Source organism: Dendrobium catenatum, unplaced genomic scaffold (assembly GCF_001605985.2).
Source record: "Dendrobium catenatum unplaced genomic scaffold, ASM160598v2 fragScaff_scaffold_853, whole genome shotgun sequence".
In the NCBI taxonomy this organism is placed as follows: Eukaryota; Viridiplantae; Streptophyta; class Magnoliopsida; order Asparagales; family Orchidaceae; genus Dendrobium; species Dendrobium catenatum.
This window is the reverse complement of record NW_021319315.1, coordinates 8,266,775-8,277,507: the sequence shown is the minus strand read 5'-3', so window position 1 is coordinate 8,277,507 and position 10,733 is coordinate 8,266,775. Positions and strand designations below refer to the sequence as shown.

At 32.5% G+C, this 10,733-nt stretch overlaps 2 protein-coding genes across 3 annotated transcripts in view; one reads left to right on the top strand and one right to left on the bottom strand.

Annotated features, from left to right (window-relative positions):
* Positions 1–919, top strand: part of LOC110101334 (probable WRKY transcription factor 75) — a 1,914-nt gene extending 995 nt beyond the window's left edge. Inside the window, exon 2 of the mRNA XM_020829193.2 lies at positions 562–919. Within this exon, the coding sequence (XP_020684852.1) occupies positions 562–736 (175 nt within the window). The 3' untranslated portion in view covers positions 737–919. The remainder of the gene's footprint in view (positions 1–561) is intronic.
* Positions 920–3,736: 2,817 nt separating this feature from the next.
* The window catches only part of LOC110101326 (SUMO-activating enzyme subunit 1B-1), a 57,795-nt gene continuing 50,798 nt past the window's right edge, over positions 3,737–10,733 (bottom strand). For both annotated transcript variants that reach the window (XM_028697010.1, XM_020829184.2), the window contains 4 exons: positions 6,589–6,655; positions 5,609–5,712; positions 5,425–5,532; positions 3,737–4,007 (listed from right to left, as the gene is read on the bottom strand). In XM_028697010.1, coding sequence (XP_028552843.1) covers positions 3,894–4,007; positions 5,425–5,532; positions 5,609–5,712; positions 6,589–6,655 — 393 coding nt within the window. In that variant the 3' untranslated portion in view covers positions 3,737–3,893. The remainder of the gene's footprint in view (positions 4,008–5,424; positions 5,533–5,608; positions 5,713–6,588; positions 6,656–10,733) is intronic.

The following is a 10,733-nucleotide window of genomic DNA, read 5'->3' as shown; positions in this document are numbered from 1 at the left end:
TTTTGATAAATATACAAGTAAGCATATGATGCGGTGTAATGAAAGTAAATAGCAAGACTTATCTTGTTTGATTTACTGGGCAACTTGTTTGCTTGGGAGACAATATTTCCGGTTTATTTCTAGATGAAAAGGACCACCTTGAAAGATCTTCGAATAATTAGGTGGTCAAAGTCGATGTGTGAAAAATTAAAATTATATGAGATAGAAACTTTTTGTTTTATCTTTATAATTTAAATATGCATATCCTCATTTATAAACTATATTTTGTTTATTGTTTTCTTGATAATTTCTTTATTTTATATTGAGAAGATTATATAATATATAAAATTTTAAATATGTTTAATAAAATATATAAAAATGCATGCGTCATGAGAGGTGAGATGGCTATAATGTGTAAAGCTGCTACATCACTCGTTGGAATAAGCCGCTTCTAGAATCTTCAAGAGATCGCGGTAGACGGACGAAAACCAACAGTTGGAACATGTTTTGGGACAGCTTTCTTACTACTTTCTAAAACATGTTTTCAGTATTACTGAACTTGTTGTGCTCTTCTGTATGCAGGAGCTATTACAGATGCACACATAAGGATTGCAGTGTTAAGAAGCAAGTTCAAAGATTGTCAATGGATGAAGAGATTGTTGTAACCACATATGAGGGAGTACACACTCATCCTGTAGTGAAATGTACTGACAACTTTGAAAACATCTTAAACCAAATGCAAATTTACTCCAGTTAAGTAATGATCTGCTAATTATTTAGCTGAACCATTTGTGTAAAGGGGGAGAATATTATAGTCTTTAGATATAAACCTCTTGGTTTTAGTTAGCAGTCTCTATTGAGTTGTACAGCCATTTGAAATAAGCAAGAAAGCTACTTTTATGCTGAAGCAAAGGTATTTGAACCTTTATGTTATTTGAACTCTCTGTATTTTAGCTATTGATTAAATTATAATAGTTCTGTGTATTTCAGCTGTTTGATGTTATTAATCTCCTTAATGAAATCCCAAAGAAAGAGTTTTTAAGAAGTATTGCTGGTTAAGATGGCGCTGATAGTGCTGAATCTTTAGAAAGCTAAAAGGAAGAACAGATTATTAAAATAATAATAATAATAAGAAATTCAGTTCATGCAGTGTCAATTCAGCATTTAGAATGGGGTTTATATAGTTTCTCTTATCCCTACAGACATAGAGAAGCCATTTCATAAATAGTAAGGTTTCGTTTCGAATGGCTTTCATATTGCTTCTTAAAATAATTTTTTATTTTTATGCTAAAAGTTATTTTAAAAAATAATAAAAAAGCTGTTCCAAATGAAGTTTAAGAAGGTAGGGGGTGAGAAAATGCAGATTACATTGTGTTTCTCGTCATTAAATCCTTTGAAATTTCATATAATATATTTTTTGGGGAGATTTATGTCTGTACCATTGAAATCTTACAAGTTTACATATCTATAGCCATAATCTATTAAAATTTTAATAAAAAATAAAAATATGATTGAAATAACTGAATTAATGTTAATTTAATAAATAAGAAATATTTAATATTATGTACTTTAAATTGCTCAATTTTATTTTCAAAAATATGAACTAATCTCAAATAATTTATTAATATTGAAGGCATACGTAAGATCATGTACTTAAAGATAAATATACATTAAGTTACTGAAAAAGAAAATATAGAATAAATTTCAAGAAAAAACATGTAATATTTTTTAAGAAAATCACATATCAGACTCAAACTCATGTTGGAACCTTTACAATTTAACGTTATTTTTATTATTTTCACCCTCTCTTAGGGCAATATATTACATCCGGTGTCTGGATTCATCCGGACACCAATTTCAGACACACCACGTCACCAAAATACATCGGGACCCAGTGTATTCGGATGACGTGGCGTGTCTGGATTGGGTGTCCGGACGTCCGGTGACCGGACGTAATAATTCGCCCTCTCTTAGAGTATCTCCAGCAGAATGCCTAACACTCATTTGGAGTCATTGGTTTGCCCAATTTGATCGCCAAATAAAATGTCATTCACATGAGAGTGAACAGTGCGACCTAAATATTGACATTTGAGTTTTAATAGACCATCTCATCGAGCGGCAGGAGGCCTTGATGGTGGTAGCTTGATTTTTTTTTTCCTTTTAGCAGTGAAATAATCATTCATCTAATTTTATAATGGCATTTATTTTATATATACTTTTATCTAAATATAAAAATATTTATGAATTAAATTTTATTACAATTTAGGCTTCGTTTGGGACGACTTTTTTATTGCTTTCTAAAACGGAGTTTTAGTACAAAAATAAAAAATTTTGTATTTTAAAGAAATAATTTTATTAAATTTTAATATGATTTGATCATAAATAAAAATTTTGATATGCTTTATTTGTGTGTTTATTTATACATATGCACACAATAAAAATATTAGAACAGTCATCACCGTCCCGACATGATCAATTTGATTAAGACGATTCTTCCATGTAGCCAACATAACAACTAAATTTTTGAAATTTTGAATAGTATTTAAAATTTAAAATATGTTTTTTTCCCTAAGAAAAACGTATTTAAAAACTAAAATTTTTAGAAATTAATTTATTTTTATTTCCAACTTTATTTAATCTCAATGAATCAGCAATATTTGATCGATTTTAATTATTTTTCATCTATAAAACTTATTTGCTTCATTTCAATGACCCAAACCTCTTCACACAATTCAATTTTATTTAACGAATAATTTTACTTGATTAAACATTCTCGATCATTTTGTTTAAGTAGAATCTATAATAATTCTACAAATTATCTCAATGAATCAGCAATAATTCTACATATGAAACTGCACAAATAAATCTTAAAGAATAAAAAAAAATCTTAAAGACTAAAAAATTTAAATCAAATCCAATCAAAGAACGGGCATTAAATAAAATTCAATAATTTAAATTTAAAAATATATTAACTTCAAAAAATTTCGATTTCAAATATCTTTTTCCACAAGGAAATTCAATTTAAAAAATCATTATTTTTTAATCAATTTTTTTTCACCAATAAAACTTATTTGCTAGTCTGAGTTTTGAGTATTTTTTTATGCTTCCCATCCATTTATCAGTTTACATTGCTTCTTATCTTTTACTTTGTGATTTATTTTTATGGCGCAGTGTGGGGTCTTTAATTGTATCCATTCCCTTTAATGAAATCTATTTTTGTTAAAAATAAAATAAAATTAAATAAAAACATTCATCACCGTCTATTGAAAACCCGACATGATCAATTTAATTATGAAAATTCTTGTATGTAGCCAATATAACAGCTAAATTTTGGAAATTTTAAAAAGCAATTAAAATTGTAAAATATGTTTTTTTTGTAAGAAAAAATATTTAAAAACTAAAATTTTCAGAGATTGAAACTTTTTTTTATTTCCAACTTTATTTAATCTCAATGAATCAGCAATATTTGACTGATTTTAATTATTTTTCACCTATAAAACTTATTTGCTTCATTTCAATGATCCAAACATATTCAAACAATAATAAAGCCGTTTCAAACGAAGCCTTAGGTTTCGTTTGAAACTGCTTTCTTACTACTTTGTAAAGCAGCTTTCTAGTACAAAAAATAAAAAATTTGTACTAGAAAGTCGCTTTAAGAAGCAGAAAAATAGCCGTCCCAAACGAGAGCTTAGTGTGTGATGTTAGATGTGTGTTATGCAGGTGTAATTAACAGGTGTATATATTAAAAAATTTATGCTATAATTGAAGGGATTAATTACGTGAAACTGAATCATATATAAAGTCGCATTTGTACATTAGTAAACCTCATAGTAAAACTACAAATACCAAACTAACTAAGAAAGCAATATTAGGCTTCTTTGACATCTCAGCCAATCCAAAATTCAAATACAATCTCAGTAAACAGATGCAGGAGGTATATCTTCTATAATGCCTTTCCCATCTGCAGCGTTGAAGTAAAAGAAGTTCTTGATAGGCTCACCTTTGCCAGAGATGGCCTTGATGACTTCCTGAGAAATGTTAAAAAGCAACAAGTCCGATTAAAGCAATCAATAAAATAGAATATAGGACATAAACTGCTCAAGGAGATTTTGAACACTTTTCTTGCAACAGTATTTAGCTTTTTTTTTTTTTTTTTTTGAACTATGAAACAATCACCTTCATGAACAAATCTAACTAGTATTCTTGAGCTATCAAATGAGCAAGTTCATTAACATATATGACTAGTTATAATAAATATAAAATATTCATATTATGTATATTTATCATTATTATAATCAAATATTAATTGAGTTTTTATCGAGCTTATTCACGAGTTTTGAATCGAACACGAATCGAGTTAGTTCACGAGCTTTAAATGATGCCGTTCATGAACATAATTGAGCCGAACACATTAGTTATCAAGCTTATTTATTTAAGTGTCGAGTATTTAAAATATTGTTCAAGTTTGCTTGTTTAGCTAATTAAACGAGAACAGAAACAAGCTTTAATAGAACCAAGCTACGAGTAGTTCGTCGAATGTTTGGTTTGCTTGTAGCCCTACTCAAATTAATATAACATGGTTGTTAAATTTCATTTTTATAAGTTTACTTTTCAATCTCCATGATATTCACTGATCATATAATTTTTTAAAGAAACTTCTTTTGTTTTAACCATCCAACATCAACTATCAAAGTTATATCCTCAGTTATTTCATCATTCTTTTACATGATAGATCTAAGACACTTAACCTAGCACAATTGGGTATCATTTTATCTTCAAATAATATTGATTGATAAAACATCAACACTCACTGAAATATGTATATTATTATATCCAAGCCGTATAGGATTGAGTTCGATCTTCTTCATGTTCTGCTTATAAGTAAACAAGTTGGAGACTTTTGTTTACGCTCAATTCCTTATCAAGATAAACACAAATTGTCCACAATCATTAAGCATTTTTGACACCCCCATCATTAACTATAAACCAATTTTACGTATCAGATATATTTGGGAGACATAATATTTTCTTCTCCCATTATTATTGTTCCCAACTTCCTAAAAATTGTGTCCAAGTTCTAACTTCTGAACATTAATTAATGAGCCTCACATTAAAAAATGATTACACATTTGATTTAGATCTCACTCTACTATAACTTTTTGCCAAAACTATTAGCAGGCCTTTCTTATTAAACCTAGGAACTCGTATGCACTTTTAGTTGCAACCATCCTGATCCTTGTTTGAGTCTTCTAACTATTCTTTGTTTGCTAGTACTAAATACTTATGCTTTCCAGGCTGATTAACAGACTGATTTATTTAATTCAAAACTCAAGCTACAGATGGCTTTTTGGCTATTTAAACTGCAATAAATAGGGATCTAGACAGTTAAGGCGATAAAAATTCCTGAATGCTGAGCTCTTTATATGAGTCAAATTTACACAGCACCTGGCCAAGAATTCCACCAAGGATAGCACATACAGGAGGATGCTCTCTGGCACCAGCTGCAACGAGACGATTCAGTAAGATGTCTGGGATGTGAAATTCATTCAATCCCTGCAGATGATTTGCCAATTTCATATTAAAAAACAGAACATCATTATGCATGTAATAAACTAAACGGAATGGTCACCTGTGCTTCACATAGATTCTTCCTTATCTCCAACACATGAGGAAGATCAGAGACAGAAAACTGACAAGGCTTACGGTTTTGCAATGATTCGAAGTGTTCCAGAACTGAGAAGATAGAAGGAAAATCATTTTCTGGCCTAATAAATTTCAAATTTTATCAAAACCCGAGTATAACAGGAATTTTTTTTGTGACAAAGGCAAAGCAAGGGAACCTTGTTATAACAAAAAGTAACAGATCAACTCATGAAATTTGTGAGAACCACCGCCAAACAACTTAAATTTGTCTCATTATTTAAAACACCATCAGCACCATAATCAAGTCCCTTATTCCAACTATTTGAGGTCAACTTTACGAATCTTCTTCCATTCATTCCAATTGAATGTTACTTGAGATGTTACTTCTATTTTGAATGAGCAAGACACTGACCCTCTCGTCTACCCCTTTCACTTGCTAACCATTTAACATTAATAATATCCCACCACTCCATATTCATCTTTTACAATCAATCGGCAAGTTCTATTTTTCACTACCTAGCTACAAGCATATGTTGATCTTAACTTTGAAGTAATTTTCCATTAATCACATAGCTTAAATATACAGATTAAGTCCCCATTTATATCCCTATTCTTTTGTACTGTATCCAAGGAATGGAAACTAAGTACATTTAGATATTACTTAATACTCTCGCATTACCATTTAATAATTTAATTTTCACATTAAGAAAATCACATAAAATGTACCCAATTTTTATTCTACTAATTTTAAACATCTCCTCTTGTAAAAATTTCCTATGTAGCTCTAGCCTTCCATTTATCATATCACTATCATAAATTCATAATTATATTATTCGAAGAAATACCAAGGCCAACGAGTCAAAAATGGGGGATCATTAAAATAAGAAGGGGATATAAATTTGGTGCTACTAGCTATGATCTAGAATTTAGAGATTCGAATTATACACAATTTCAAGAACCACAAACCTCTCATAGCAAAGTATGTTTTGGTTGTTTTGCTGGGAAGATGCCGCCAAGAAGATGAAATTGCCTCCTGCAATACAAAATAAAACTAATCTTTTCAAACTCTTTATAGTACAATAAATTTTGAGCTGAAAAATAAAGGAAAAAAGAGAAAATCGGCTAAAAACAAGGGTCTACCGAATTAGAGATATGCCAATGAGCAAAGAAAATAAACCCAAAGGCTCAAATTCTTAATTATCGCCAACCCAAAGTCAATACCACACTTGACAGCATACTTTCAAGTTTGTCACTAGACAAGTAATAGATATTAAAATTGGCTCTCATTTTTGCAGGCAACTTTGGAATTGAAGCTATTCAACATGATATTTTGATTGATTTGATTCAAAAAACAATAATAAAATTATCACAAAACATAAAAGGTCCATCAGCGGCAGGATATAAAAAGGGGTAGTTACAAGAAGTGTTAACCCATAATTTGAAAATAGGTTTCATTTTAAGCTAGGTCCTCAGAATATGCTACAATTTAAAATTTTAAACATTGTTTAGGCCCGCTCTCTAAATTTATCAATTTCATTAAATATGCCTAAATTATTGATCCTAATTCTTAGGCTTCATTTGGCAATGTCATGCGATATCTTGTATTGTATAAATATTGTAATCCTTAGTCTTAAGCCAACCCCATATTTCCTAAGAGACTACTCAAGGATACAAAAAAGGCAGTCTTGAGTTAAAGATAATGAATGAATTTTCAAAAAAGTTGCTTCAATAAAGACTTGCAATCTAAAAGATTTGAGTCACTCAAAGAACATCGCATAAGAAACAAAAGAGCTAAATTTGAAAAATACATCACCAAGAGATCAGTTAATAGAAGATTCCAGTGGTGCCTCCATCACCGAAAGATATAATGAATAACATGAAAAGTAAGGACATGAAATGAATTCTCAAACAAGATGCTTCAAAAATGAATCACATTCAAGAAGATTTGAATGTCGTGAAAAAATGTGGAGTCATTGTTAGCACCGAGGCGTGACATCCAAGCAATGTAATTACCAGAGAACCACCACTAGAAGATCTTGGCATCTAACTTTGATTCAAAGTTTTAATGAATAACTTCAAAGTTAGAACATGGAATAATTTCTAAAAAGAAATGTTTCAAAACATGGCTATACATTAAAAAGATTTGAGTCTCCTAAAAGAATGGTTGCTAAAAGGAAATGTTTCAAAACATGGCTATACATTAAAAAGATTTGAGTCTCCTAAAAGAATGGTTGCTAAAAAGGAAATGTTTCAAAACATGGCTATACATTAAAAATATTTGAGTGTCCTAAAAAGACGTGATGTCACGACGAGCATTACCACATGACATTTAGCAAATAACAGAGATCCGCCAACTAAAAATTATTGGAAGCCAAAGGTCAAGGCCTCAAATATCCAAATGTTCAATGAACAACGAGGCATCAAACCTAAGAAATATAATTCCCATTGATTCCTCATCGAAAAATTCTCAATAGAGATCTTGACAAATATTCAATGAACACCATGGCGTGACAGTTGAACAATGCCCCGGAGATCCGCTGTTGAAAGATCCAAGTCGTACACTTAAAGGTCAAGCCCTAAAATTTCCAAATTTGGCCTAAGGAGCACAAGAATGTGGCACCAAGGTAATATAATATTTCAAGATCCGCTATCTAAAGGTCCCAACATAAGCCCACCTAAAAGAAACCAAGCATGCTTTCATCAATCCATTATTAGACCTTAAGGTGTTTCCTCCCAAGATTCTACACACTAAAAGTACCTTCTAAACAAGAGAACGGTTTAATTAGACCCCTTAAAAATAAGAGAAAAATATTGACAAGCACCTCAAACAAACCTGGAAGCCAACTAAAATATCTCAATCGAAGTAAAAATTTAAAATCCAAATGCTTATAAATGTTTCCACCAATTTTTTTGGCCAAGCAAGTTAGAGGAGTATATAAAAGGCCTCCATTATGTTCCAACATTGGGAAGAATCTAAACTTTGCAAACTCAAATGGATGAGTCAAAAGATATCTTCTGATCCAACAAGCCTAAGAATAGGATCATGATATAAAGAGTAAACTGTTGAAACTACATAATATTTCCATTGTCTCGATAAGTCCAACAGGCAATCCATGATGCTTTTCAGCTCACAAACCCAAGGGTATAGCTAAATGAGCAAATTTGATAAGCATTGTGGCAAAATTCATATATTCTAACAAAATGGTTATCAACTGTTGACCCCTACACATAAAACCATGCGAAAAGAGGCGAAAACGATGATTTAGGCAATGCGTGTATTGACAAAATGCATCACTTAAGGGGGTTCAAATGACCTCCGAATGCCAAACGGATGGTATTGTTGCGATCCGGACACTGAATTCTGTTGGGTCGAGACCCCTCGCAATTAAATCGAACGAGATCGGTCAAAAGGGACGACCGACACCCGAAATTAAAGCTCGAGGCTGATCAAATGATGTCGGATCAACAAACAGACTTCACCGTTGCGCCCGGAACATTGTCAACCTTTGAAAACTACATTTTGTTTAATCAATTTGAAGCATCCATATTGGTGACACGGATACTGAGACAATATCACAAATTTTGAGAAAAATTGACATTGTCGCTGTCCAAATGATGTCCGTTCGCGAAACGGATTTCTCCATTGTGATTGGAATAAAGCAGATACTTAAGAACTATATTTTTTTATGTTCAATTTGGATCATCCTGAGTGGTGGCACAAATCTCGAGGCAAAACATGCATACCGGGAAAAGAGGCCTCGAGGTTGCCCAAATGAAATCTGATCGCAAAATGAACCACGTCTTTGCGATCAGAACATCCCAAATATCTTAGAATACCTAATGATGACATACAATTTAACAAAACAAGGGGCATGCGAGGGGGTCGATACAAACATCATGGCAAAGCAGGAATTTCAAAGAAAATGTCACTTGGTGAAACGACGTCGGATCACCGGTGCAATTAGAATGTCGTCAATACCCTAAATACACTATCAATTTATTCAAATGAGATTGCACATGAAAATCGAGGTGATCCCAAAACGACTACACGCATTTCAAGAAGAATTAGCCTCGACGTTGCTTAAACGATGTCCGATCACGAAACGGACTGCGTCGTTGTGATCGGAACATCGGGAATACCCTAAATGCACTATCAATTCGTCTAATTTCGATATTCGCAAAATTGACATAGAAAACAAGACAAAATGCATAGATATTGAGGAAATGCATGCGGTTCAGAGCTGTTTTAATCTGTTTGCGGGCTATTATTGCTTTGGAGCAATTAATAATAATGATATATCTTTATTATTATTATTAATTTAATAAAACTAATGAGAAATCATATCAAAAGTCAAACAGAAAAATCCAATCACATTTAATACACACCTCGTATTACCTCGACGTTCTGTGATGATTTTGATTAAATCCCTGAAAATCTGCCGAAGTTCTGCTCTGTTCTCCGAGCAAATCTCATCTCGGAAGCCACTCTAAACCTCAAGCAATGAAATAACCTCGGCCAGATGCTTCTCCAAGACAACGAGCAGTTTTTCTTTCTTAAGTTCTCTGCCTCAGGAAAAAAAAAGCTCTTCTGTCGGTTCCCTTTCTGGAGTTGGCGAACATAACACAAGCAGCCTCCCTGCTCACTCTAATCCCACTTCTTCCTCCTGCTCACGCGAAGCTGCCCTCCTCCTGATTCTTCTCCTATTATGCCGAATGCCTGAGATGGAGCTAGCTCACGATAGCAGCTTCCTGTTCCTATTCAGAATCTACTATGCCGGCTTCAACTTCATGAAAACGAAGAAGCAAATTTGCTGTTTGTGAGTCTCCTGTAGGTGTTAGCCTCTCCCACTCAACTCCAGTCCATCTCCCTCTGTCAAACTCTTTCTCACCAACAAAATAGCTCTCATGCAGTCATGCCATTCCTTGATCTCATCGTTTGTCCAAGCCAAAAGAAGATCCACTCAAATACACTTGGCTGCTCGCATTCACTAGGGATAGCTAGTTGATTCAAGCCAAGCCAAGGAAAGGAAAAAGTATCAGATCTTATCTTGCTTTTGATCTGTTTGGCCAGGAAGAGAAGAGCTTGCGGCTCCCTATTTCAGCTAAAACAC